The 22209-nt window shown below is 39.3% G+C and overlaps 1 protein-coding gene across 1 annotated transcript in view; it reads left to right on the plus strand.

Moving 5' to 3' along the window:
* LOC127425502 (gamma-aminobutyric acid type B receptor subunit 2-like) overlaps positions 1-22209 on the plus strand; it is a 370336-nt gene that overhangs the window by 206692 nt on the left and 141435 nt on the right. Inside the window, exon 4 of the mRNA XM_051671571.1 lies at positions 7201-7302. Within this exon, the coding sequence (XP_051527531.1) occupies positions 7201-7302 (102 nt within the window). The remainder of the gene's footprint in view (positions 1-7200; positions 7303-22209) is intronic.

Below are 22209 nucleotides of genomic sequence, written 5' to 3' on the forward strand. Positions count from 1 at the left end.
CTTTAGACATAGGTTTCATGTTTGCCTGATAAGTATTCGCTGAGTTTCAGTTCATTTTTGTGACGTGTTTCAGAAAGATGCTCGCGGAGACAGAGACGGCTGAAAGCACACCCTGTATATTTTCTTTATTTTACAAAAGCACAAGGTTTTGTTGTTATTGTGAGTGTACACAAATAAAAGTAGACCCTTTATAGTCTCTAATGATGTCTTACACTTATCTGTATGCCCAAAAATGAGTATTTTAAGTTGTTTCCGCTGTTATGAGGAAAAAATCCAGCAGGACACGCCGGCGTGTCCGTCGACCCCTGAGGGTTAATTGACTATATCACAATTCCAGTGGGTCAGACATTTACATACACTAAGTTAACTGTGCCTTTAAGCAGCTTGGAAAATTCCAGAAAATGATGTCAAGCTTTAGGCAATTAGCCAATTAGGCTAATTGTCTAATTGGAGTCAATTGTAGGTGTACCTGTGGTTGGATTTAAGGCCTACCTTCAAACTCAGTGCCGCTTTGCTTGACATCATGGGAAAATTAAAAGAAATCAGCCAAGACCTCAGAAAAAAATTTTGTGGACCTCCACAAATCTGGTTCATACTTGGGGTCAATTACCAAACACCTAAAGGTACTAAATTAATCTGTACAAACAATAGTATGCAAGTATAAACACCATGGGACCATGCAGCCATCATACCCCTCAGGAAGGAGACACAATCTGTCTCCTAGAGATGAACGTAGTTTGGTGTGAAAAGTCAATCCCAGAACAACAGCAAAGGACCTTGTGAAGATGCTGGAGGAAACAGGTTGTATCTAGATCAACAGTAAAACTAATCTTATATCGACATAACCTGAATGGCTACTCAGCAAGGAAGAAGTCACTGCTCCAAAACCGCCATACAAAAGCCAGACTACAGTTTGCAAGTGCACATGGGACAAAGATCTTACTTTATGGAGAAATGTCCTCTGGTCTGATGGAACAAAAATGTAACTGTTTGGCCATAATGACCATCGTTATGTTTGGAGGAAAAAGGGTGAGGCTTGCAAGCCAAAGAACACCATACCAACCGTGAAGCATGGGGGTGGCAGCATCATGTTGTGGGGGTGCTTTGCTGCAGGAGGGACTAGTGCACTTCACAAAATATATGGCATCATGAGGAAGGAAATTTATGTGGATATATTGAAGCAACATCTCAAGATATCAGCCAGGAAGTTAAAGCTCGGTCGCAAATGGGTCTTCCAAATGGACAATGACCCCAAGCATACCTCCAAATTTGTGGCAAAATGGCTTAAGGACAACAAAGTCAAGGTATTGGAGTGGCCATCACAAAGCCCTGACCTCAGTCCGATTTATGGGCAGAACTGAAAAAGTGTGTGCGAGCAAGGAGGCCTACAAACCTGACTCAGTTACACCAGTTCTGTCTGAAGGAATGGGCCAAAATTCCAGCAAATTGTTGTGAGAAGCTTGTGGAAGGCTACCCAAAATGTTTGACCCAAGTTAAACAATTTAAAGGCAATGCTACCAAATACTAAAACAGTGTATGTAAACTTCTGATCCACTGGAAATGTGATGAAAGAAATAAAAGCTGAAATAAATCATTCTCTCTACTATTATTCTGACATTTCAGATTCTTAAAATAAAGTAGTGATCCTAACTGACCAAAGACAGGGAAAGTTTTCTACGATTAAATGTCAGGAATTGTGAATTTAAATGTGTTTGGCTAAAGTGTATGTAAACGTCTGACTTCAACTGTATATATACACTACCTGTCAAAAGTTTTGAAACACTTACTCATTCTTTATTATAATTTTTATTTTTTATTTTATTTTTTATTTTTTTACACATTTTCGAATAATAGTAAAGTCATCAAAACTATGGAATAACAAATGGAGTTATGTTGTGACTAAACAAAATCCGAAATAGATCAAAACTGTGTTATATTTTAGCATCTTCAAAGTAGAATTTGCAGACATGTACCCTTGACATTTTCTTAACCAGCTTCTTGAGGTATCACCCTGGGATGCTTTTTAAACAGTATTGAAGGAGTTCCCATCTATGTTGGCCACTTATTGGCATCAATTTCAAAAACTGAAATTGAATGCCAACTGAAATAAATGAATATGGTGGCACAATTATATTTTTGTCTACAAAACTAATTTCAAACATTTAAGCATACACCTTCAGATCAAAAGATTTTAAAAATCATGAGAAACATTTCAGTCCAGTGTTTCAAAACTTTTGACCGGTAGTATATGTGTGTGTGTGTGTGTGTGTATATGTATATATATATATATATATATATATATATATATATATATATATATATATATATATATATATATATATATATCCGGTTTTGTCGTAATACTCTCCTATGATAGAGCCGTGGAGGTTTTTATCTCAGTAAATAAAAGAATCCCTGACAGCACTTAACGCTGTATGATGTACAAAACAAGCCCAGATGGGACTTGTAAAGCACATTTTAATTACCACATGAGCAAGTCAAGTCTAAACTATCACAAAAACACAGAATGAGACGTTTTTGTCTGGAAGAGCTTTTCATGGTGAGTTCAAAGCTTGACGCTGGCGTTGACGCTCTGATGTGAATCATGAGCGCAGCTTCATGATTGCTGTACCAAAGCGGATAGTCAGTCTACAGGCAGATTAACATTGTGGAGGGTGAGAGTTTGAGAGATTTAATACCCACTGAATATGCAACCTATGGGTAAACTAGTTCTTTCAGTTTGTCAACCTCCCACTTAGACTTTGAGAAATGTTTAACGTTACTCAAATAGGTGCTATTTTAGTGCATTTCTTGTGTAAGGCTTTCTTTGTAAAATGTTAATAAAGCATTATATTGTTACATATAGTTTTGTTTTCTTCCCTAAGATGGAAATAAATGCATTTCACAATACAATAAGTATATATCGTGTCAAATCTCAGCACTTTCAAAATCTGTGATTAATCATGATTAACTTCAAAAAATTATGCGATTAATAGCGATTAAAAATTTTAATCTACTGACAGCACTAATATATATATATATATATATATATATATATATATATATATATATATATATATATATATATATATATATGCACACATACAGTTGTGGCCAAATATTTGGAATAATGTACAGATTTTGCTGTTTTGGAAGGAAATTTTTACTTTGATTCACCAAAGTGGCATTCAAGTGATCACAAAGTATAGTCAGGACATTACGGATGTAAAAAACAGCACCATCACTATTTGAAAAAAAGTAATTTTTGATCAAATCTAGACAGGCCCCATTTCCAGCAGCCATCATTCCAACAACTTATCCTTGAGTAATCATGCTAAATTGCTAATTTGGTACCAGAATACCTAGTTTGTTAAATGAAGCGTAACATTGTCTTTGTGTTTGTTTTTGAGTTGCCACAGTATGCAATATACTGGCATGTCTTAAGGTCAATATTAGGTCAAAAATGGCAAAAAAAAAACAGCTTTCTCTAGAAACTCGTCATTCAATCATTGTTTTGAGGAATGAAGGCTATGCAATGCTTGAAGATTTCATACAAAGGTGTACACTACAGTCTTCAAAGACAGAGGACAACTGGCTCTAATGAGGACAGAAAGAGATGTGGAAGGCCAGATGTACAACTAAACAAGAGGATAAGTACATCAGAGTCTCTAGTTTGAGAAATAGACATCTCACATGTCCTCAGCTGACAGTTTCATTGAATTCTATGGCAAGTGCTACAGGAAGCGTGGGGTGAAATGTCACCTGAGTATCTGGACAAACTGACACCTAGAATGCCAAGGATCTGCAAAGCTGTCATTGCTGCACGTGGAGGATTTTTTGATGAGAACTCTGAAGTAGTTTGAAGAAGTTCTGAATATTTTTTTCAAATTGTAATAGTAATTTTTCACGTTATTAATGTCCTGATTATACATCGTGATCAGCTGAATGTAAAAGTACCAATTTATGGCCAGCAGCCATGTCACCCTGAAGCTCTTTCCTGGTTGCCCACTAAAGCTAAGCAGGGTTAAGCCTGGCCAGTACCTGGAGGGTAGACCTCCTGGGGAAAACTAAGGTTGCTGCTAGAAGTGGTATTATGCTCACCATGTGGTCTGTGTGGGTCTTAATGCCCCAGTATAGTAACAGGGACACTATGCTATAAAAAAAAAAAAAAAGCACTGTCTTGCAGATGAGATTTTAAACCGAGGTCCTGACTCTCTGGGGTCATTAAAAATCCCAGGGCACCTCTTGTAATGAGTAGGTGTATAAACCTGGTGTCCTGGCCAAATTCCCCACATTGGCTCTTATCTATCATGGCCCCCTAATAATCTCCATCCCTGAATTAGCTACATCACTCTACTCTCCACCAATAGTTAGTGTGTGGTTGGCATTCTGGTGCACTATGGCTGCTGTTGCATCATCCAAGTGGAATTATTAATTTTTATTATTATTATTTTCTTTCCATAAGGGCAAAACACCTTAGCAAATGTGCATCTGCATGCTAAAAACACTCAGAACATCTCTGTGTAATTGTGGTAAGTTTTGCACGAACAAGCACCATTTTCTTCAGAAAATTAAAAGATCCAGTTGATTAATATTATTTAAAATCAGACCTAAACATTTTTTAAATTTTTAGCTGAGATGAAAAAAAATAAATCTCTAAGCAGCCCTTCTATTTTGAGATGAAATGATCTTAGTGTGCATCCTTAGCGCCCATATACAGATGAAATTTGTCAGTGGAGGGTCACATTAGCTGGCCACTGTCCTCTGTCAGGCCTCATTGTGCCATCAGCCTCAGAGAGCAGATCCTGGCTGACTCTCACACACCTTCCTATATATCTTAAAACCAAGCCAATCAGACTCACAGTGCTCAGCCACGCAAAACGGCACAGAAAATGTGGCTGATGATGGACCGCTGTGGGTTTATAAAAAGAGGGAAAAATAAGCTAGTGACATGACAAGCTGTGACCCACACTTGTCCTGTTAATTCATCATTTACAGGCCTGGAATGGCAGCTCCAAAGAGACGATAATAGTACTTGGTGTCATGGTGACTGCTGGATTCTTGTAATGCAAGGAAAAAAAAGTACATTTTTGGAAAACAGAGAGTGCACCTGACCTCATGCCAGTCTGTAAATTAAATGTCCTTAAAAAGCATCGTTAGAATGTAGATACTGTTCAGTGTAGATACAAAATATGGATGTCATTGCATTAGATAACAAAATACCAAAGCAAGTGGCATTTGTTTTAAAGGAAAATAGCACACTTGAAGAATGTTAGGTATAAAATTATAAAACAGACATGCACAGTTTCAAATTAATACAAAAAGTATTTGAACATTTTCTGGTTGTCAAACTTAGTTTATAGTTAATGTGCTTAACTACACCTGTGTTAACTTGAAGGTAACTGATTTCATACATCCACTTAAAATGACCATGGGAACAATTGGCTAAAAGTGTAAAAATGGCTCATATACTGTAAGTGATGTTCTGGGAAAAGGTCTAGAATCATTGTACTTACAGGGTCCATATGCCCTTGATACAAATCTCTTGGCCTTTTATTTCTCCATAAATTTAGGACAGTTGCCTTCTTAAATTAAATTATGGCCATTAAATTGTGGGCATTAAGCCAGTATGCCTCAGTGGGTTTGTTGTGTCCAGGTGAGAAGGGGGAATGCCAGGTTTGTTGTAAATTAGCTTGCAGGGCTTCTTGACACCCAGTAGTGTGCTCTTGTGTCTCCCTACCTGATTCATGCAGCCTCCTGTTTTTTCCCTGGGTTCGTTTGACAGGTCAGTGCATAAATGCATTATGCATTTCATATCGCATCATGCTCATTTCTCCTCAGCTTTAGGACAGCTCTCAAATCCCATAATCCTTTACTGCACAGAGCCCACCCATCTCTCTGTCTCTCTCTCTCTCTCTCTCTTCCTGTCTTTCTCTTTCACTCCTCTTCCTTAAATCTCCCCATCAGGAGGTCCCTTGTGCTCACACACAAGCGCTTACATGCACATTGTTCATACAAGCTCATGGTATCCACACTTATAGCATTTCCCATCCATCACAAACAGATTTGCTCATGTGGAAAGGGGTTTCCGGGATCTGCCAGTATTAAGCTACAGATATCCAAATTGCATTAGTAATCAAAACAATGTGTAGCAGCCAGGCTTTTCAGGTACAGTCTGTCACAATCCGAGGCCCATTACACCTGGTATTAACATCTGTCTTAGGTGATCCAAGACATTTTTGCTGTCCTTTATGACTGTTGCTTGTCATCACTGTGAGATTTTGGGTAAAATCCAGGGTACACAATACACATCGTAGTCAAGACTTTCATCCCATTTGTCCCAATTGACAGCATGCAACTTTTTAGCATATCTCATGTATCTCCTTTAACCGTATGTACTATCTGTAGCAATAAAAAAAATAAATAAAAAACAATTCTGACAATGCAAAGCAGGGCAATCATGAGCCACTTTTGTGGTTCCTACAGCCAATGCAAACTAAACTAAAGCTTACCTGGCTATCCACCTAAACTGGGTCCATGTTACAGTCTTTACAGTCAGTTGTGGCTCAACTTCAGTGCACCAGGAGTAAGAGCATGGCATTTTTGATAGATCCTATTTTAATCTCTGGTTATATCCAACCTTTGAGTGAATTTGCTTTTTACAGTGATTTCTGTGCCTATATGCTTGGAACAGTGGATTTGAGGGGTTGAAATTATCTCTTTCTTTTCATCCATTGTGGTTCACAATACACCACACAGAGCTCAACAGTACATGGCTTTCATTCTCATGCCATAAATCTTTATGGAGGACGGGAGGTATTGAGACTTTATTTGCAAGGGACTGGTCCATTTTTCAAAAGCATCCATTGACAAGGATGGATGAGGTCTGTGTGGAGTAGGGTTTGAAGCGCTTAGAGGTGAAGCTCTGTTGTATCCAAAGCCTGGTAGGGGAACAGCAGATCACTTGTGGAAAGGGATCCTGGGAGCCTCCAGGCTGACTGGGATGCATGAGGAACATCAGATCGGCAGGAGATTAGAGTGAATTGAGATATATATCAGAGGAAGGGAATGTTGCCTTTGATTGGGTACTTTTCTGGGTGGTTCACCATCTGCAAACCCTGCTCTCATTCTGTTCTGTTTCATTTCCAGATCCCTCTCTCACTCTCTCTCTCTCTCTCTCTCTCTCTCTCTCTCTGGCAGGTGCGGAATGATTTGACCAATGAGCTGGAGAAGGCAGACATCCAGATTGCAGACACAGAAAGTTTCTCTAATGATCCCTGTGTGAATGTAAAGAAACTGAAGGTAAGGAAACTCCCAGTCTCCACCAACCAAACATGACTAGCTAACAGCTCACAGTGGCCCACTCATAGATATATAATTTTTCCTTGTATCCTTGTGTGTTAAGATATAAGGAGACTTTGTTTCCAAATACATTTAGAAGATGGGGCAGAGAACAGCACACATTCATCATATAGATACTAGTCATTTTTGTGCATGCATATATTCAGTGAGAATCTGACTCTGTTCTCCAAAAGCAGAGATGCTAATGAAATCCAATGAGTTGGAGTTGTTATTGCCTTAACCACACATAGAACTTTAATATATCATTTGTTTCTCCTAGACTGTAATGAGATTATAAATGGATAGCAAATTATTAAGTTTTGCTTTTTTAATTAAGTGTCCTGCTCCTCAGATTTTTCTCCTGAGAAAAAGACCTAGTAATGTCACATGTGTCTCCTCTAGAGTTTAAGATAATTTTAATAATGTCTTAAGGGGAGTTCAGACTGAATGCATTATTGTGCTAAAAAAACAAAGACACAAAACAACAAATAAAAAAGAATGTAGGTATCTTAAGATGCATTTTAACAGTTTAAGTTGTTTTTAACTTGACACTGCATCTAAAAAATGTGGCACTCCTACGCAAGACACTGAAAAAACAGCGAGACGTGGGGCAACGGTCAAAGCTGTCCCTCAAGTGCATGTTTACATAGAAAACAATTAAAAAACAGCATGGATGGTGCAATGTGTTCGGTGTGAATGGCCCCTTACACTGTGCTCAGATTTACCAAGATACCAAAGTCTGCAATCAAAAGTCAGAGAATTTAACTTGAACTTGAACAAATTATCTGAGATGTGCTATCCACATTAATAGCTTTATACTCTTTTTGTACTGCAGGGCTCCAGACTAAAACAATGACTGTGGAGCCATTGGCTTCTAAACTGAAACATTGAGGAGCCAAATGGCTGTTTTTAGTTGCCAAATTACAGAATTGCTCAATTTAAATGGTTGTTGAGAAGCAAGATAGAAAGTCGAGAAAGCTGATAACCGATTAATCGGCCGATGGTTTTAAAAAATCTATATATGTGACCTGCTCCGTCATTTTGAGTCACTTTGTCCCAGAAACACATTTTAGTTTTATGCATTAAAGGTGCACTCAGTAATTGGAGCTAATTAAAATTTTTTACACATTAACAAATGAATTGTGTTTTTGTGAAGTGTAATCCGAATGGTGCACACTCACATGAGATGAAGACTGTACTCTTAATAGTTTTCTATAAAAAGTGTTTTTATTATACATGGTGTGGGTTACCCCCCACAATGTCTATAGCCAGGTTGAAATTACATGACCCCCTGTGTTTTACTAAACGTTGAAGAATCCATGCGCCTATTGGCTGCCACCTATATAGATACGCTTGGCTATATTTATGTAGCATACTGTGTTGTGTTTGGTGGTGCGAAGAGCAAAATGAACACAATGGAACATACTTATAATCATGCTTTAGCAGCGGAGACAACGGGAGATTCAGTAGCTGTACTGCCGAAGAAGCGAAAAAGGTATGAAGCAAGAAGACAGAAAGACCAGTACGGCATCTCTGTCTTGTATTGCTAGATAATTGAGGTTTATTTCAAGCTAAGTAGTACTCTAATAAAGGTAATAACTGTCTTTTGAAATAACGTGAAGTCTCCAAATATTATTGATATGAGGGACTATAATAATCTGTCCTTAACTGTAGAAGCATATTCACTTATATTCTGACGTTTGTTTTTAGGCAAAGCAATTATATTATAGTATTATAACTAACCTTAGAAATTACCTCAGACTCCAACATTTTCCAGATGCAAATGAGACGATCATGCTGATCCACGTCGATAGTAGGGGTGTAACGATCCATCAATCTGGATCGATGCATTGATCCAATGACCAACATCAATGTTATCGATACAACGCGTAAATATCGCTATACAATTTTTTTTAAGATGTACCTTTATTTTAATACTCTTATGTCAGCCACATCAATACGCATTTCCGTCAGGTGATGAAGCAACCTTATTACATTCATTTGACTTTATGAGCGCTAAATATGCTTTTCATGTGGGACATGGATGTGCGTGGGGTCTTTAAAACCACATTGTGCTCTGCTATCCATGTGGCGTGCACACGCATTAACTGGGCTTCCCGCGAAATGCGAGCTCCTTTGACAGGATCGGTGCGAGTGCATCCACCGGGCACTCCTTAACATGTGAGCTCTCGTGACAAAGGCAGAGTGGCTCACATGCGTGATTAATTCAGGCTTCCATCGATATCGTTGCGCATGTGACTCATTTGAATTTTAGATGAGAATTTGCTATTTTAAAGTACCATGGAGAAGTTCAACCATGTGAAACATCTTGACAATGCTGACATTCTGAACAGCACTAACGAGGGAAAGAGAAATACCTGCTCAGCTCCAGCATCAGTTATAAGACTTTACACATCTACACATCAACACCCTTACTAACATTTATCCCAGTTAACTGTAACAGAATTTTTCATTACAACTGTGGAAGTTGTAGCCATGAAAACCACAGATAGCACAGATAGTTGGAAACAAGTCATGGGTATGTAAGTATTTTCAATTGGAATAAACTGAAAAATTAGCTGTCATCAAACGTGTGATGATCACTTGTTTGTGACTTTATTTTTATATTATTTATCTGTATACTGTTTTTCAACATCTGGAGTACCATATTTTGTTGTAGATGTCCCAGTGTGGATACAGAGAGCTGAATAAAATAATCAAATTATATTTTGGTTGCATTTGAGGGCAAACTTTTTTTTTAATTGTGTAAAATAGACACAGGTAAAATAGGAATATCGTATTGTGATGAAACATTCTGATTTACACCCCTAGTTGATTGTACACAAAGTAAATGAAGAAGAGCAAAGCTAATGCTAGGTAGAGAACTACTGAATGACCTTTTAAAGTAAAAAGAAAAGCATTTAAATAATTAAATCTAGACAGCGATTTGGAGTAGAAATATAATAATTATATCATTAGACCTTCCTTCTTACCAAAGAGCTCAAAACACAAAATGTGTTTCTGGGTCAAAGTGACCCAAAATGATGGAGAAGGTTAATAAATGTTAAATATATCATGATTTGACATATACATTATATGTGCATGAAGGCTCATAAACAAGTGAAGTGGAAAGAAATGCCACCATAAATTTATTTGGGACTGTTTTTTATCCGAATGGCAATTGTTCCATATTCTGCTATTTATCTCACCTTGCAATTTTGACCTAAGGTTTGCTCTTACCTTTTTCGCTGAGTCGTTTTTTCCACAGCATTTTACACTTGCCGTGAAACTATCATGACTTCTAGTGCATTTTTTTTTTTTTTTTTTTTTGACCACACTGTTATTTTTCACATTGGCACAGCTGTGTCAGCTGTGCCAAAGAGTTTAGAGACAAATACTGTAGATGTTCATGTTCTAAATTAATCAACACAGATAAACAGATGTTAGACATCTTGGAATACTTGCAGTGCGAGTTAGAAATCTGACCACTACTGAAAATTATTCTATTTAGCATTTTGCTTCTATTTTGCAATTTCTGAATACATATTTTCTTCTTTAAAAAAATATATTATGAGCATGACCATTGAGTGAAAAGTTAAAAAAATTTGCCTGAATTTCATAATTTCTTTGGTATATCCCCATTTTTCTTCAATACAACCACAACCCTTAACCTAACAATGCAATAAAGATGTAACACTATAGTGGAAATGGAACCTCCACATCATGCTCGACAGTGATTATGTGTACATTATTAGTTCCTGGTTTTATTGCGAGACGAGAACCTGGGTCTCCCACACAGCTGACGCAACACACAATCAGTGACGTCACAAGAGAAGGTAAGCACACTTGTCTGGCTTAATGTCTGATGGGAGATTGCGCTTGTCAGTAACTCTGCATAATGCGGCCGATGTCAGAGTACTGGAAAGTTTAGAAACAATGTTGAATTCCCGTTTGATCATGTTGGTGGCATAGAAATTGTTCAGAATCTTAAATATTTCTTATTAATTTTTTTCAAAACCCCAGAATTTTGTATATTTCCAGTGTAAAATTAGATTTTAATTCCAGAAGTACGTATTAGCTCAATTACGTTTGAGTTTTGCTGTATTTGCTGTAGGTGGCTATTAACATTCACTATTTAAATGTGGGAAAGCCTTGTAACAAAGGTCTGGGGGAAAAAAGCAAAGCTACTGGTGACTGAGGTCTGGGGGCACTGGTGTGGATCTAGACTGAATTTTGCCAGGGTGTAAGAAGCTTGTGGTTGCCAGAACTCCAGGACAGCTGGAGCCACTTACACAGCTTGAGGGATTCAGGTTAAGTGTCCACGCCGTCGGGAGCGGCAGTAGGCTTTCTAATGGCTGCTGATTGTGAGGCAAGATGTTCCTGTCCCAAGTAGTCAGCTCTGAAAAGGCATGCAGGAGTATTCCACACAATAGCTCAAATCTCTCAGCAGGGTCTTTGGCACTGCTAAGGCGCAGGGGTGATATTGTGGGAAATGAGAAGCTTTAAGTCAGAGAGACACATCTGAAAGAATCAGTTTGCCATAAGCCACACACAGTTTCGTGCTGCATTCTCAAACTGAGTTTGAATGCGGCCCCATTTTGAACACTGTTTACAGTCATTGTTGCCAAGTTTGCCCTCTACATTGCAAAAAATCCCTGTTTTAATCAGTATTTTCTTCTTGTGTTCCAGTAAAAATATCCAAACATCCTCAACATTTGCTGAAGAAGCTAAATTACTTGATCTAAGTCTTATTTTCAGAGAAATACAGTATAACAAAATATTGTTAGGTTTATGCTTTAAACAACAACAACTTGAACATAATGGTAGAAAACCTACAGTCTAATGCTGCATTCCTTTTGTAACTGAGTTTCAATGTGACTCCATTGTGAATGCTGCTTACAGTTATTGTTGCTGAGTTTGCCCCTTAGAGCAGGTCTGGGATCAGTTTAAGTGTGCTTTCACACTAGCACTTCTGGTATGCACCGGGGTTCGAATGATGTTAAAGTTCGGTTCGTTTGGATGATGTGAACGCTGTTTTCCAAACTAGTAGCGTTTAGTAGTCATTTTCAGTGTTTACCGTACACCAGACCACCTTTTTAAGTGGACTTGGGTGCAGTTTGCAGGTGCAGGTGTGGGTCCGAGTCTGCTTGAAAAGGTGGTATGGGGTATGGTTCATGTGAACTCCAGTTCGTTGCTGATATAAATGCAATTGTACCAAATCACAGAAGTGAACTGCTATTGATGAAGTATAATTTGTGTCTTTGCAAGCTCCCCTCAGCAATTATAATGGTACAGCACATTTCTCATACCTGCTTTTGTCCAGATAAATCGCCTCCAGAGAGCAGCTCACATTCTTTATGGGTGCTTCTCAATCAGAAGGCTGCAGCCTTGTTAGGCTGGATATCTCGGTCATGTCATCAGGCACCGTCGAAAGGCCATCTCAACTGTGATTACCCATGGAAGGTAGCCTTGTTTCACAGCCTTCGTTTGCCATATTTTGGAAGATGCATCGGGTGTATCCTTCATGGCCTTCAATCATCCACAATCCTTTGCACATGTCCCAAATTATTTTTAAAAAGAGTGGAAAACGAGTCGTGTGACTGTGGAGGTGGAAACCGTTATGACGCAGCTTACATTTTTTCTTCAAGTTTTTATTTGCATTTGCAGCAATGACAATATGTAGAAAAAAATGCAAGTAGTTTAGACAACACAAAAAATAAATAAAATTAATAAAAGGGCAATTACATGAATTTGAAAAGCTTTAAAAGTTTTATAGTTTTTACAAGTCTAGGGTTCCATTTTTTCATATTTGAAAGGGTTTAAAAATAAATTCTTAAAATAAATTCTTAAAAATACATTTTTGAGTGACTAGCTTTGTGAATAAAAAAATTGCTAAAATAATTACGAGATTAAGGATATTTCTCATTTTCTGATGTATATGGGTTTTCTAAACAAAGTAAATTATCACATGGGTCTAAGCATATAGTTTGCCATGCGCACTTACTAGACCGTCTCATTCTATCGCTGAATGCTGAGGAGGAGCCTAGCCTACAGCCTCAGAAGACTGGTCTAGGAAGGACACAACCTAACTAGGCTGCAGCCTTCCATTTGAGAAGCACCCATCATCTCTTGCAATGCATTTGCGGGCTTGCGGCAGACAAACGCTGACATTCATCACATCATTTGCACATTCAATCCATCCGTGGCAGACAAACACAAGTGTCGTTCTGTGCATGTAAATTTTCCGTGGTAAATACAAAGAGATGAATACTTCAATAATACAGTGAAGCTTATGTCTTCTTAAGTTGTTACTTAGTTACAGTAGTAAACAGCTTCTGCTTGTACTCACGTTGATGACGCAATCAGACTGTGGTTCTGACCCAAATAATCTGATGTAAACAGAGACCAGCGGGGGCAGGGGGAGGGGGGAGGAAACAAACTCGGATTTGGTTCAAGCAATCGAACTAAGTGTGAAAGCACCTTAAATGTATCCGCTGTGATCTTCCCTGTAAATGCTACTTGTTTCAGAGCTGTCAACAATTTGGTAGCCCACCCACTGGAGTCATTATTTTCTCTCTGGCTTGAACATGGAAATTCTCATATTGAGCAGCTCATTAGTTGTACATGTACATGTTAAATGCTCTACCTTAGCCTTCTACTTCTAGTCGCAAGTAGAAATATGATTCAGAGATGACCCCAGCATTCCAAACAGAATAAATCATCCTCCAAAGGGCACTTCGAAGGGAGAACAATCATGATAGCCATGCTGTGAGATAGCTTCAAACCAAATTTGTTTAATAAATCTGACTTAAAAGGTGTGTTCTGAGTAAACTTTATTTTTGAGCCCCACATCTTTCAGCCCTCCAAAGCTCTCACAGTGGCTGGTGAAGTATTCGAAGGGAATTGGGCAGAGGGATGATAATTTCTGTTTGGAACTCGCCAGTGGCCATTTCAATATCCGAGCTGCTCTGACAAGTCTTTTGATGGATGGGGCTGCGGTGTACCATAAACAAGTCTGCTTGACTTCCATCTGAAATTTTTATTGGCATTTGGCCAATATAAGGCAATATAGTTAAGAGGGTGGAGAGGAATATTGAGATTGTACGCAGAATGAGAAAAAGGATACTTAGGCCAATAACTAGGCCCAAATGTAATCTCCCTGCTGGAAAAAACAGCTGGTCACCAGCATATATTGTGTTTGGAATTTTGGCCTACAACTCATGATGCTCATGTGCTGGAGTTTCAACAAGTTTTTTGACTAGCTTAACCAGCAAGACTTAACCAGGAAAACCATACTAGTCAACCAGCTTCAACAGCTAGCATTTTTTGCTTGTGAACAACATGGCTATTCTGGTCAACCAGCTAGACCAACACCAAACTAACACCAATCAGCATCAACCAGCTCAGGACAGGATGGGAACTGCCAGTGTTGGTGCACCAGCTAGAGCAGCACTAAACCAACACCAACCATCAAAAACAAGCTTAGAACAGCATGGGTAATTTGGTCCACCAGCTAGGCCAGCACTAACCATCATAAACTATATTAGAACAGGAAGAGAATTGGCTGCATTGGTCCACCCACTAGACCACTACCAAACCAGCATAAACTAGCCTATATATATATATATATATATATATATATATATATATATATATACACACACACACACATACTGTACTGTACAGCTCTGGAATACATATATATATTAAGAGACCACTGCAAAATTATCAGTTTCTCTGTATTCACTATTTATAGGTATGTGTAAAATAAAAAATAAAAAATATTCTATAAAGTACTGACAACATTTCTTCCAAATTCCAAATAAAAATATTGTCATTTAGAGCATTTATTTGCAGAAAATGACAACTGGTCAAAATAACAAAAAAGATGCAGTGTTTTCAGACCACGAATAATGCACAAAATTAAAGTTCATATTCATTTTTAAACAACACAATATAAATGTTTTAACTTAAGATGAGTTCAGAAATCAATATTTGGTGTAATAACCCTGATTTTCAATCACAGCATTCATGCGTCTTGGCATGCTCTCTACCAGTCCTTCACATTGCTGTTGGGTGACATTATGCCACTCCTGGCGCAAAAATTCAAGCAGCTCGGCTTTGTTTGATGGCTTGTAGCCATCCATCTTCCTCTTGATCACATTCCAGAGATTTTCAATGGGGTTCAGGTCTGGAGATTGGGCTGGCCATGACAGGGCCTTGATCCGGTGCCAGCCTTGCTGAAGCACCCCCTGATCATCACCGATCCTCCACCTGGTCGTCTAATGATTAGACAGAGACCTGGAGAGGCCTTCAAGCCACAGTGTCTCACACCCACTGTGAAATTTAGTGGAGGATCGGCGATGATCCGGGGGTGCTTCAGCAAGGCTGGAATCAGGCAGATTCATCTTTGTGAAGGATGCATGAATCAAGCCACTTACAAGGTTATCCTGGAAGAAAACTTGCTTCCTTCTACGCTGACAGTGTTCTCCAACTCTGAGGATTGCTTTTTCCAGCAGGACAATGTCCATGCCACACAGCCAGGTCAATCAAGGTGTGGATGGAGGACCACCGGATCAAGACCCTGTCATGGCCAGCCCAATCTCCAGACCTGAACCCCATTGAGAATACCTGCTTGAAATTTTGCACCAGGAGTGGCATAAATTCACCCAACAGCAATGTGAAAGACTGGTAGAGAGCATGCCAAGACACATGAAAGCTGTGATTACAAATCAGGGTTATTCCACTAAATATTGATTTCTGAACTCTTCCTAAGTTAAAACATTAGTATTGTGTTGTTTAAAAATGAATATGAATATGAAAATATTGTTTTCTTTGCATTATTTAAGGTCTGAAAACACTACATCTTTTTTGTTATTTTGACCGGTTGTCATTTTATGCAAATAAATGCTCTAAATGACAATATTTTTATGTGGAAATTGGGAGAGATGTTGTCAGTACTTTATAGAATAAAACTAAAATGTTAATTTTACTCAAGACACATACCTATAAATAGTAAATCCAGACAAACTGATAATTTTGCAGTGGTCTCTTAATATTTTCCAGAGTTTGGAAATTATCTTTAAAATACAGTGTCATGAAAAAGGGACGTCCCTTTTTCAGGACACTGTATTTTAAAGATAATTTTGTAAAAATCCAAATAATTTTACAGATTTTTTTTGTAAAGGGTTTAAACAATGTTTTCCATGCTTGTTCAATGAACCATTAACAATTAATGAGCATGCACCTGTGGAATGGTCATTAAGACACACAGCTTACAGACAGTAGGCAATTAAGGTCACAGTTATAAAAACTTAGGACACTAAAGAGACCTTTCTACTGACTCTGAAAAACACCAAAAGAAAGATGCCCAGGGTCCCTGCTCATCTGCGTGAACATGCCTTAGGCATGCTGCATGAAGGCATGAGGACTGCAGATGTGGCCAGGGCAATAAATTGCAATGTCCATACTGTGAAATGCCTAAGACAGCGCTACAGGGAGACAGGGAGGACAGCTGATCGTTCTCGCAGTGGCAGACCACATGTAACAACACCTGCACAGGATCAGTACATCCGAATATCACACCTGCGGGACAGGTACAGGATGGTAACAACAACTGCCCGAGTTACACCAGGAACGCACAATCCCTCCATCAGTGTTCAGACTGTCCGCTGAGAGAGGCTGGACTGAGGGCTTGTAGGCCTGTTGTAAGGCAGGTCCTTACCAGACATCCCCGGCAACAACGTCGCCTATGGGCACAAACCCACCTTCGCTGGACCAGACAGGACTGGCAAAAAGTGCTCTTCATTGATGAGTCGCTGTTTTGTCTCCCCAGGGGTGATGGTCGGACTCGCGTTTATCGTCAAAGGAATGAGCGTTACACCAAGACCTGTACTCTGCAGTGGGATCGATTTGGAGGTGGAGGGTCCATCATGGTCTGGGGCAGTGTGTCACAGCATCATCGGACTGAGCTTGTTGTCATTGCAGGCAATCTCAACGCTGTGCATTACAGGGAAGACATCCTCCTCCCTCATGTGGTACCCTTCCTGCAGGCTCATCCTGACATGACCCTCCAGCAAGACAATGCCACCGGCCATGCTGCTCGTTCTGTGCATGATTCCTGCAAGACAGGAATGTCAGTGTTCTCCCATGGCCAGCGAAAAGCCCGGATCCCAGTCCATTGAGCACATCTGGGACCTGTTGGATCGGAGGGTGAGGGCTAGGGCCATTCCCCCCAGAAATGTCTGGGAACTTGCAAGTGCCTTGGTGGAAGAGTGGGGTAACATCTTACAGCAAGATCTGGCAAATCTGGTGCAGTCCATGAGGAGGAGATGCACTGCAGTACTTAATGCAGCTGGTGGTCACACCAGATACTGACTGTTACTTTTGATTTTGACCCCCCCTTTGTTCAGGGACACATTATTCAATTTCTGTTAGTCACATGTCTGTGAAACTTGTTCAGTGTATGTCTTAGTTGTTGAATCTGTTTATGTTCATACAAATATTTACACATGTTAATAAATAAAAGCAGTTGAAAGTGAGAGGACGTTTCCTTTTTTGCTGAGTTTATATACACTGGTGGCCAAAAGTTTGGAATAATGTACAGATTTTGCTGTTTCGGAAGGAAATTGGTACTTTTATTCACCAAAGTGTCATTCAGCTGATCACAGAGTACAGTCAGGACATTACTGATGTAAAAAACAGCACCATCTCTATTTGAAAAAAGTAATTTTTGATCAAATCTAGACAGGCCCCATTTCCAGCAGCCTCATTTTCATCACTCCAACACCTTATCCTTGAGTAATCATGCTAAATTGCTAATTTGGTACTAGAAAATCACTTGCCATTATATCAAACACAGTTGAAAGCTGTTTGGTTCATTAAATGAAGCTCAACATTGTCTTTGTGTTTGTTTTTGAGTTGCCACATTATGCAATAGACTGGCATGTCTTGGTCAAAAATGGCAAAAAGGAAACAGCTTTCTCTAGAAACTCATCAGTTAATCATTGTTTTGAGGAATGAAGGCTATACAATGCTTGAAATTGCCAAAAACAAAACTGAAGATTTCATACAAAAGTGTACACTACAGTCTTCAAAGACAAAGGACAACTAGCTCTAATAAGAACAGAAAGAGATGTGCAAAGCCAGATGTACAACTAAACAAGAGGATAAGTACATCAGAGTCTCTAGTTTGAGAAATAGACGTCTCACATGTCCTCAGCTGACAGCTCAGCTTCATTGAATTCTACCCACTCAACACCAGTTTCATGTACAACAGTAAAGAGAAGACTCAGGGGTGCAGGCTTTATGGGAAGAACTGCAAAGAAAAAGCCATTTTTGAGACAAAAAGTAAAGGTTAGAGTGGGCGAAGAAACACAGACATTGGACAACAGATAATTGGAAAAGAGTGTTATTGATCTTAACCCCATTTAGCTTTTGTGGAATCAGCTAGACTGTAAGGTGCATGAGAAGTGCCCGACAAGACAGCCACATCTATGGTAAGTGCTACAGGAAGCGTGGGGTGAAATGTCACCTGACTATCGGGATAAACTGACAGCTAGAATGCCAAGGATCTGCAAAGCTGTCATTGCTGCACGTGGAGGATTTTTTGATGAGAACTCTTTGAAGTAGTTTAAGAAGTTCTGAACATTTTTTTCAAATTGTAAAAGTAATTTTTCATGTTATTAATTTCCTGACTATACATTGTGATCAGTTGAATGCCACTTTGGTGAATAAAAGTACCAATTTCTTTCCATAAGAGCAAAATCTGTACATTATTCCAAACTTTTGGCCACCAGTGTGTATATATATATATATATATATATATATATATATGTGTGTGTGTGTGTATATATATCATTTGGTAATTTATTGATTTCATTTAATGGGTTTGGTAAAGTTGCCAACATGTTTAAAAAGTAAGCTCATTTAAATAATTTAGTATAGACATTGTTATATATAGGGCTAATGTTAGTGTTCTAATAAAGCACGTTGAAGCTTTTCTCCTTTTATTTTCAATTTAATACATCTTCTGCACTGAGGGTTGTGATATTTAAAAGCATACTGAAATAACTTGAAATAACAGTGGAGCAGTATTGCGGCAAGTTTCTTTTATCAGTGAGTGGGAGGAGCTAGGAGCGGGAAATGGACAACCCGGAGTAGAGCTGGAGCGGAGTTATTACAGAATGCTTTAAGCGCAGAGTTGAAATTGTTGCCACTCCACTCACATACTCTGGTCTAGACTAGCATGGGAATTGGCTATGCTGGTCCACCAGCTAGGCCAGCACCAAATCAGCACTAAGCTTGTTTCCATCTGTATTGTGGAAAGAATTAGAATAGCCAATAGCAAATTAAAGATCTGTTTAGAGCATTTGTTCGTTTCCATGTATTCGGTCTTGGCATGCTTCACACAGTCTTGATGAGCTTACAGAATGACTGCATGAGCTCCAGATCTCTTCCAGATCCCTCTGAGATGGATGTCACGCCTATTCCCATCAACTACTTCCTCTCTTCTCGTCTGCCAGCATGCCGTGGAGTGGGTGAAGGCCCCGTGTGGTGTTTAATGCATAGAGATCCAGCTCCAGTGATAGATTGAACCTCAGCGATGCAGAACTGGATGGGGTGGAAACACAATGCTCTGAATTCATCTGAATTATTTAGAAGCTCAATTGTGCTGCATGAATGCTGGATACAGATGAAGATCTCTCCTTCTGGATATGACACAATTCACACCTCTGTAGCTAATGTCACTCTGTAATAGATGTCACTCGGCATAATACATTCTCACCCAGCAATGCTACACATCCTAGCTGTGGTTTTGTAAACTGCTTACGCAATTCTTGCAGCCCTCCGGAAGGAGAAAGGCTGCTCTCTGCTCTAATAAAAAGGCTTGCTTACTTCCCCTCTTTTTATTTTAGGGCTTTTTTGGTATTTAGAGACAGTAAGCAAACAGACTGGAAACAGTAGTGGGGACAGGCCTGGGACCTGGGATTCCAACTTGGGTTAGCCACTTTTAAGCAGCATATGTTGTTAAGTCCCAGGATGTATTAAATAGTTTTTATTCTTATTGTCCACTTTACTTAGTTTCCCTATTGCTTTCTCTACTGTCCTTAAGCAGAAAGCACTGTCTGTCTTGATTGGATAGTGAGTTGAGGATAAAGGGAAAATAGCCTCAACATTTCCCCAGTGTGTATGTGTGTGTATTGCACGAGAGAGACTAGAGAGACTTCTTTTTATCTCACTCCTTGACCAAAAGACAACATAATGATGTCAAAGCACTACCCACTAGGCCATGTTTCTGACACCTGTCCTCTTCTTTGATTAGTGCTTAGTGCAAATAGCAATTGTTTACCCTGATATCAGTATTATAAATTTAATATTTTACCATTTTTACCACTGCATTTCTAGAATAGTTGCTTTTGTTTTCTTTATTTCATTTTATGTCATTATTTAAAAATATTTTGCAGGGGAATTGACTGAGAATGAACTGCGCCCAGTAAAAGCTAAATTTTTTGTATGCGCTGTCAGTGCTCGTTTAGCACACGATTCACTAGAGGAATTGCAAACGCGCCCACAAAATCACTGCTGAACACAATTTGAACATGCAATTTTGATCTTGCGGGCCGATTCTGAGCGCTATATAGAGGAGGATGCCACAGACCACCGTTATTTGAGACACCCTGCCGGGACTGTACAGCATCACTGTGATCCAGACGACTTAATCATCCCTTTATGCCAAAAGTGCACTTGACTACATAGTGCATCTGGATATATGCCAGATTATAATGCTCTTCTCCATCATTTGATCATTATTTGATGAATTCCTGCTGATATGATCAGTTGAAAATGTACACAAACATCTCTTTTATATAAAATAAAAAATGTACCTCCTGCTTTGACTTGGCAGTAATAATGCAGTCTAAATTTTGTGAATTATGCGCAATCTATTGTAATCCTAATTTACATAGAAAGGAGGCGTGTTTGCATGGAAAGGTATGACAATGACTAAATTTAAATACTCAAGGCGCAGCACAATTTCAGTGCTGATTGTGCATGGTTAAACTAGATTGCAGAGGTTAGTGAATAAGATGCAGGTTTCTGGTGTACAGGTTACAAGGAAACATTTGACCATCCACGTCTCCTGCCGCTTCGAGTTTCTTCTTTGTGGCCAAGAAAGATGGCGGTTTGCACCCCTGCATTGATTACCATGCCCTAAATGAAAACCTTACGAGGAGCAACTGTGTTCACCAAACTCGATCTGCAGAGCGCTTATAACCTTATCTGCATCTGCCGTGGAGACGAGTGGAAGACCATCTTTGTCACCCCAACAGGCCACTATGAATATCTAGTGATGCTATATGACCTGGCCAATGCTCCGTCTGTGTTTCAGGGCTTCATGAATGAGATTCTCCTGGAATATCTCCATCTTTTTGTCCTCGTCTGTATCAATGAGATCCTCGTCTTCTCAAAATCCCTTTCTGAGCACACTCTGCATGTTATGACAGTCCTTCAGCTCCTCCGTGAACACCAGTTGACTGATGGAAGTGCTCCTTCCATCAGTCTTCCTTCCAGTTCCTTTGGTATAACATCGGTCCAGAGGGGGTGCAGATGGATCCGGGAAAGGTTCAGGCAGTTTAACATTGGCCGCAACCCTCCACCGTGAAACAATTCCAATGTTTCCTAGGATTTGCTAACTTCTACTGCAGATTCATCAAGAACTTTAGTTCCATTGCCACTCCTCTTACCTCCCTCCTCAAGGCCAAGTCCAAGTCCCTGTCTTGGTCCTCCGCTGCCACCCTGGTCTTCCAAACTCTCAAAGGGGCCTTTACCACCGCCCCAATCCTCAAATATCCTGACCCAGAGCAATCA

The sequence above is a fragment of the Myxocyprinus asiaticus genome, chromosome 34 (genome assembly GCF_019703515.2).
Source record: "Myxocyprinus asiaticus isolate MX2 ecotype Aquarium Trade chromosome 34, UBuf_Myxa_2, whole genome shotgun sequence".
Taxonomy (NCBI): Eukaryota; Metazoa; Chordata; class Actinopteri; order Cypriniformes; family Catostomidae; genus Myxocyprinus; species Myxocyprinus asiaticus.